General features: G+C 50.1%; 1 protein-coding gene across 1 annotated transcript in view; it reads right to left on the minus strand.

Moving 5' to 3' along the window:
• Positions 1-129: 129 nt before the first annotated feature.
• Positions 130-7,821, minus strand: part of BPTF (bromodomain PHD finger transcription factor) — a 115,614-nt gene continuing 107,922 nt past the window's right edge. Inside the window, exons 30-31 of the mRNA XM_021708068.1 lie at positions 5,593-5,779; positions 130-978 (exon numbers count right to left, since the gene is read on the minus strand). Coding sequence (XP_021563743.1) covers positions 942-978; positions 5,593-5,779 — 224 coding nt within the window. The 3' untranslated portion in view covers positions 130-941. The remainder of the gene's footprint in view (positions 979-5,592; positions 5,780-7,821) is intronic.

Consider the following 7,821-nt stretch of genomic DNA (forward strand, 5'->3'; position numbering starts at 1 on the left):
GCGCCTCCGGCTTCCCCCGCATGGCCCGGAGGGCCGCCCCGCGAGGGCACGGCAGGGCGAGGCTGTCCTGGGGGCGCCGGCACCCCCCAAAGGGCTGCGACCGTCACCAGCGCACAGGCAAGACACCTCCAGCGTGGGAGAAAAGCCATCTCCATTTATTTGTTTCATATACATCCATAGTTGAATTTTAATACAAAAAGAAAAAATTAGAATCTGACAAATGTTACAAACAAGATACCTTCAAATAGATTTTGCTCGTTGCAGCCTGGTGCGGAGTGATGGGCGCCAGCGGGTGCGGCTCACCGCCTGGACCTCGCAGCCGCCCGAGGCTCACTGCGTCTACGCGGAGAGCAATCACTGTTGATTCCCAGTTGTGTGCACATGTGTACATAGCAGCTCCTTTCACAGAAAGAAAAGACACCCAGAGGTCATCGTGTACTTCACCTACAGGAATCATGATAAGGTACGGCGGGCGACGGGACGGGCTGGGTCTTATAAGAAAAAATAATCAGCTGACAAATGAGGCAGCAATAAAAAAGCGTCTTTTTTGCAACAATAAATAAATAGTCAAAAGTTTTCTGTGAGACTCTAACCAGCTTCTTCACTGAAGAGCAGACGTGGCATTTCCTTGGAGTTACACTGATCCCATAGGATCTTTTCTCTTGCTTTCGTTTTCTTTTTGTTCACTAAAGTTTTTCCGCTTCTGCCACAACAGTAAAACCAACAGATCTTGACAAGGTAATGGTGTCACTGACTTTGCTTTTTCTCTTGTCCGTTGGACAAAATCGGCCAAAAACGTAACTGAGCTGATGACCAACAAAAACGAAGTTGAGGTCAAGGCCTGTCAGGACAGTCTGACTAGAAACTTCTGGCTCCTCAATTTAAAGTAGTTCGGACAACCAGACTCTTGCTGTGTTTTATGTTAGGGTCACACGCTGAGCTTAAGGAGCTGTAGACTGCAGTTTGTTGTTATGAGACCTACAGAATGCAGAAAAGAGGAACACGTCAGCAGCCTTCGTCTGTGGAAGCGACAATGCTCTGTGTGGGTGCCAAGGTCAGCCAGCAAAGCCGGCCAGCCTGGGAGTAGCGTACTCTCCGGCCCTTGGCAGATGGGAGTCAGCACGGCAACGCGTTCTGATCTGCAAGGTGAAAACTCCACTGTATACTAAGCACGGCAGCTCCCTGGAAAAAGCCAATATTTTAACACAGGTATATGTCTGTCTAACGCAGACTACACTTTCAGCCAAAGAGACATTACAGAAGCATGACTTTTGTGGTAAAAGACGCGTGTGTGCTTACTCACACTGGTGTGTGGAGTAGGAAGAGAAAAACTGTTAGAAGAAAAGTAGTATTAAAATCACATTTTCCTATTAAAGTCCAGAAAGTCTCCCTTCTAGTTTCACAGCTGGTTCACAACTTTCATTAGTAAACCCAACTGCACACAGTGACCAGGACCAGGTTCAAGCACTTTATGCTGCAACAGCAGGTAACCACACAGTACAACATCCGGTTCCGACCCCAGTTGAAACTCGGATGGAGACACCACAACCCGTAAGAAAGAACACGGAGAGTATAAAGGTCAAACTGCAACAGCACAGTGACAAAAATGTCATGCCAGCATGCCAGAGACCACAAGTTAGACAAGAGAGACCTCCTGAGACCCACACGTATGTAGGTCAAGTCTCGATGACCAATGCTTGTTTGTGTCATTCTGCCCCAAATCTGGAGACCGACCCAAGTCCCTAAAAAGGCATCAGTGGAGTACTTTTACACATCTCTTCAGGCTGTAAGTAGCTCATTTAAGCAGAGCTGACCCACACCTCCTGCGACTCCTCAAGCCCATGTGGCCCGAGAACCTGAAAGCGATGCAGGCAACCAGAGGGCACCAAGCCGGCCGAGCCTCACCTGCACAGGCCCAGCCACGCCCACCTCTCCTCCTGACCTCGGGTCGGCCACAGGCCCCAGGACCACAGGTTACTTCCTTCCTCAGCAGCCTCTGCCAGGCAGCCTCTGGGACCTGCCTGCAGGGCTGGCCACAGGGTGGGATTCAGACCCCTCCTCGTCTACCTCATAGTCACTGCCAAGGCCTTTCCAATTTAAAACGCCTGGAAGTTTCATCGTGGTAATAACTAATGTACAAGTCAAGAGGCTCACGGGCATGGGGGCTCCTGCTTGTCATCCCAGCACTTTGGGAGGCCGAGATGAGAGGAGTGCCTGAGCCCAGGGGTTGAGACCAGCTTGGCCTTCACAATACAAGAATTAGCCAGGTGTGGTGGCACATGCCTGTGGTTTCAGCTGCTTGGCAGGCTGAGGCAGGATTGCCTAAGCCCAGCCGGTTGAGGCTGCGGTTAGCTGTGATACTGTCACTGCACTCCAGCCTGGGTGACAGAATGATTCTTTGGCTCAAAACAAAACAAAAAAAAGCACCAGGGCACCTCTCATGAGAAGCAGGGCTTCTCTGCCTGACTTGACTGAAGTCCAGGACCAATCGCTCTGACTTTCAGCTCTCGGGGCAGATTTCTTTTTTTTTTTTTTTTGAGTTGGAGTCTCACTCTGTTGCCCAGACTGGAGTGCAGTGGCCGTTCCCAGCCACCGCAGCCTCGACCTGCTGGGCTCCGGCGATCCTTCCGCCTCAGCCTTTCAAGTAGCCGGAACTACAGGCGGGCACTACCACATCCGGCTGATTTTTTGTAGAGATGAGGTCTCACCAAGTTGCCCAGGTGGCTCTTGAACCCGCGGGCTCAGGCAATCCACTCACCTCCACCTCCCAAAGGTGCGGGATTACAGGCTGAGCCACCAAGCCCAGCTTCGGGGCAGATTTCTTATACTGCTCTTTCTTTTTTTTTTTTTTTTGAGTTGGAATCTCACTCTGTCGCCCAGACTGGAATGCAGTGGCCACTCCCGGCCACTGCAGCCTCGACCTGCTGGGCTCCAGCGATCCTTCCGCCTCAGCCTTCCAAGTAGTGGAACTACAGGCACGCGCTACCACACCTGGCTGATTTTTTGATTTATTGTAGAGATGAGGTCTTGCCAAATTGCCCAGGTGGGTCTCGAACCTGCGGGCTCAGGCAATCCACTCACCTCAGCCTTCCAAAGCGCGGGATTACAGGCTGAGCTACCGAGCCCAGCTTGTTCTTTCTTCTTTTTCTGAGTTGGAGTCTCACTCTGTCACCCAGACTGGAGTGCAGTGGCCGCTCCTGGCCACCGCAGCCTCGACTTGCTGGGCTCTGGCGATCCTTCCGCCTCAGCCTTCCGAGTAGCTGGAACTATAGGTGCGCGATACCACACCCGGCTCATTTTTTATTTATTGTGGAGATGAGGTCTCGCCAAATTGCCCAGGCAGGTCTCGAACCCATGGGATCAGGCAATCTACTCACCTCAGCCTCCCAAAGGCGCGGGATTACAGGCTGAGCCACTGAGTCTGGCTTGTTCTTTCTTCTTAACATCCTGTTCATTATTTTATAGATGCAATGTCATCTTACAAATGTAGAGGTTTATTTTGGGTTTTTTTTTGAGTTGGAGTCTCACTGTTGTTGCCCAGGTTGGAGTGCAGTGGCACGCTCATGGTCACTGCAGCCTCGACCTCGCTCAGGCAATCCTTCTACCTCAGCTTTCCAAGTAGCTGGAACTACAGAAGCATGCCACCACGCCCAGCTAGTTTTTTTTGTGTGTGATTTATTGTAGAGACGAGGTCTCACCAAGTTGCCCAGGCTGGTCTCGAAACCCTGGGCTCAGGCAATCCTCTCGTCTTGGCCTCCCAAAGTGCTGGGATGACAGGCTGAGTCACTGCGCCCAGCCTCTTTTGTTGCTAAAAAGTTCTTCGTTTTCTCGGATCTACACTCCTGCTACAGTCACCCTCTCTTTCACATGACAGGCTTTCCTACACGCTTGGCCATCGTGGGTGTCCGCTGGACTTCAGAAGGGCAGGAGGGCCTAGGTTCATGCATGGGGCTCCTGGATAAGGGGGCGTCTCAGCATCAGCAGGATGACCCCCTGGGCGGCCGTCTTCGCTGTGGGGCTGCCTGTGCTGGCAGCACGTCTGGCCTCTACCCTGAGACGACACAGACCTGCAATTTGCGCTTCTCTCCCTTCCGCTCTCCTGCTGCTCCCGAAGATCCATGTCGGGAAGCTCCCTGGGCTGAGCCCGTCTGCCCCTAGCAGTTGATCCTCTTCGATCTGCTTCCTACAGTCCAGAACGTTCCGGAGTGGCCTGAAACCACAGCAGCTGACTGACTTCTATGCATAGTTTCTCCTCCTCATTCCTCGACTGTTTTACTGTCTTCTCCGGGGCTCTGTCTCGTTAAGTTTCCTTCCATTGCAAGCTTTCTAGCTGATGGGCTAACAAAGGGGATGGTGTAGGTCTGGAGACTCTGGAAAGCGGCCTGGTCTACAGCCTGCTGCCTGAGTTTCTTCTACCCGTGCCTACAGCTCTGAATTTCTTTGATGTGAAGGTAACCAACTGATACTTTGACTAGGCCTGCCCTTCACTTCTGTTTTGTGAAACAGACTCTAAAATACAGCTCTTGATGACCTTGCTACAATACAAGAGAAGAGAGACAAAGCGCCCAACAGCTTTTCTTCAGAGGAAAATCACTAAGTAGATACTGTGTTTCTTACACGTGCTCAATGCTCTTATGTTATGAGAGGTTCAAAGAGAAGGCCTGTGAACTTAAAGTCTAGCTTTGCTCACTGTAAACATACCCAGAAAAAGATCACAGTGTATGATTTCAAAGCTACAGCAGGCCTGGCACGGTGGCTCAGGCCTAAGCTCCCAGCACTTTGGGAGGCGAGGCAGGAACACTGCTTGAGCCCAGGAGTTCAACGCTGCAGCCTGAGCAACACAGTAAGACCCTGTCTCTACAAAAGTAAAAAACATCAGCCGGGGGGAGCAGTGCATAGGCCCAACTACGTGGAAGGCGGGGGCGGGAGGACCACTTGAGCCCAGGAATTTGAGGTGATGGTGAGCTATGAGCGTGTCACTACACAGGGTGACAGAGTGAGGAACCTGACTCAAAAATAAAAGTACAGGGGGGAGGGGATGGAATTAACAGTAGCAAATATCTGTCGGGGGATGGGAAAACACCTCTTATCAACAGGGTGCCTGAATGAAACGTAATCGTACACCTAACCCTTAACTGTACCCCACAAAACCATAATAAAAAATACTGACTAATGAAAAAAAAAATAAAAGTACTGGAAAAAAAACCCCACAAACGTAAATTAAGGAGAAAGTGCTTCAACCCCCTCCCCACAGAATACTCATTCCCATACTTCTCTAATACCCTGGTCAGGGACTGGCCCTAGGAGACAGCAAGCACCCTGTAAATACTCAATTAGTGTTTTTCAAATTGTAAAAGATGACTTCAAGGAGATAAAAAACAAACCTAGCAATTTCCCAGTATTTTGTCTATTCACTTGTCTTTAACAGTATACCACAATGCTAGAGTCTTGATTTTTTTTTTTTTTTATTAAAAGATATTTAACTTTAAGGCTCCAATTGACCATAAACTGCCTTGGCTGATTCCTCAGACAGGACAGGCTAAGGAATGTGAAGCGCTGAATTACTGCAGAACACTGAACCCACGTGCTCACCTGCTAGCTTTGAATCCTTTCAGTTTCTGTACAAAGAATGATTCCAGGACTTCTGCACACTGGTAAAAAGGGGAGTCACTTGGATTGTAGTAACGACAATTATCAAAAATTTTGGTCATATCTGCCACAAACTCCGTCAGCTTTTCATAATATCGTCTTTGTATTCTTTCTTCCATGGTGGCAAGGTCTAAAAACACAAAATATGAGACATTCTCAAAGTTGTGAGGTTTTCCAACAGAGTATTCCTTGCGTTCTAACAATGTACATTTACTGTTCAAGCGGCCCTCCTCTGGAGACCACTGTAACTTAAGAAACAGGTTCACCTGTCACTTTCATTTTTGATGGAGGTTCTAAAATACAAATCCTGGCTGCTGCTAAGAAGCCTCTTGTATGAGTTACCTGCCCAGAACAACTTCACTCAGCTGGTTTGGAACCAAGGAGCTCATGTCCACAGGACCTGTGCACACTCAAGGATGATACATTTCCACACGCCAGCAAAGTAGTGTATGTACAAAGAGAAGGTGCGATCCAGAATTAAAAACATAATCTCTGTACCAGTGGTTTTGATCCATGTTAGACTTTAATAACATGATTCTGTTTTTTTAATTGTTAACCTATATTTGTGGCAAGTGATACTATTTTTTTGAAAGCAGGATTTATTGACAGGACAGAAAAGTTCCCACTGTGGGAGGGGACCTAAAGGGGTTGCCCGATACTTACCATTCTTTTTTTTTTTTTGAGTTGGAGTCTCACTCTATCACCCAGACTGGAGTGCAGTGGCCGCTCCCGGTCACCGCAGCCTCGACCTGCTGCCGCCTCAGCCTTCCAAGTAGCTGGAACTACAGGCGTGCGCTATCACGCCCAGCTAATTTTGATTTATTGTAGAGATGAGGTCTCGCCAGGTTGCCCAGGCGGGTCTTGAACCCGCGGGCTCAGGCAATCCACTCACCTCAGCCTCCCAAAGGCGCGGGATTACAGGCTGAGCCACCGAGCCCGGCTGATACTTACCATTCTTGACAGGAATGATATAAAGTTTCTACTTAAAAGAAATGTAAGGTGTGGACATTGTGGCTCATGCCTGTAACCCCAACACTTTGGGAGGCTGAGGCAGGACGACTGCTTGAGGCCAGGAGTTTGAAACCAGTCTAGACCACATAGAAAGCCTCCGTCTTTACAAAAATCGAAAAGTTAGCTGGACATGGTAGAACATGCCTGCAGTCCCAGCTACTTGGGAGGCTGAGGCTGGAGGACCTCCTGCCCCAGGAGGTGAGTCATGATGGGGCACTCCAGCCAGGAGTGAATGAATGAGTGAATGAATGTGAGAGACCAATATTAACTGATATGCACAATATTAGCAAACCACAGTACACGTCGTGTGCAGATAAGGGGAAAGCCGTCCAGGTGGTCTCTGGGTGTGACACCCTGAAACGTGTTTCATCTTTGTCCTCATTTCCTGAACTAAACCCGTGGGATCTCTGCAGTGCCCAGAGTGTCTTTTGCATGCTAAAGGCTGGAGGCTGGGTTCTCCAGGTCGCGCCAGGATGGGGGCTGCTCACCAGAAGGACCTGGCAGGATTAGTGGTGGGACTCAGCCCCACCCCCAGTCTCCTGGGGCGGGGAGGAAAGTGGCCCTAAGCAATGTGACCACTCAGTCTTCGCAAGGAAGCCTCCAGAAGCCCCCACAGGCCAGACATGCGGAGCCTTCTGTCTGCCCCGCTGTCCCACACACCTGCCTAGGCAACACCTTGTCCCAAACCTGTCAGCACAAGCAAGTGCTTCGCTGAGCTCCACGAGCCACTCCAGCAAGCGGGTTCCAGGAGGGGTCAGGAAGTCCACGTCCGGGCCAGTCTGAAGACAGGCACCCCCACGTGGGGCTGGGGAGGCATCGGGGGGTCTGGGGACCGAGCCCCCAATCTTCAGGCGTAGCCCTGTTTGTTCATCATTCTTTCTTTCCTTGCTGATTTGAAACGACATCCCTGACACAGAAAACTGGACAGTGAGGTCTGTTCCTCTCTGAACTTGCCCCACAAGCGCCTGAAGAAAAAAATCCCATTTCATGCCACATGCCAAAACAACTCCAGGCTGATTAAAAAAAAAAATTTTTTTTTTTTTGAGTTGGAGTCTCACTGTGTCGCCCAGGTTGGCCACCACAGCCTCGACCTGCTGGGCTCTGGCGATCCTTCTGCCTCAGCCTTCCAAGTAGCCGGAACTACAGGTGCATGCTACCACA

Source organism: Carlito syrichta, unplaced genomic scaffold (genome assembly GCF_000164805.1).
Source record: "Carlito syrichta isolate Samal-C Ts95f unplaced genomic scaffold, Tarsius_syrichta-2.0.1 Scaffold130550, whole genome shotgun sequence".
In the NCBI taxonomy this organism is placed as follows: domain Eukaryota; kingdom Metazoa; phylum Chordata; class Mammalia; order Primates; family Tarsiidae; genus Carlito; species Carlito syrichta.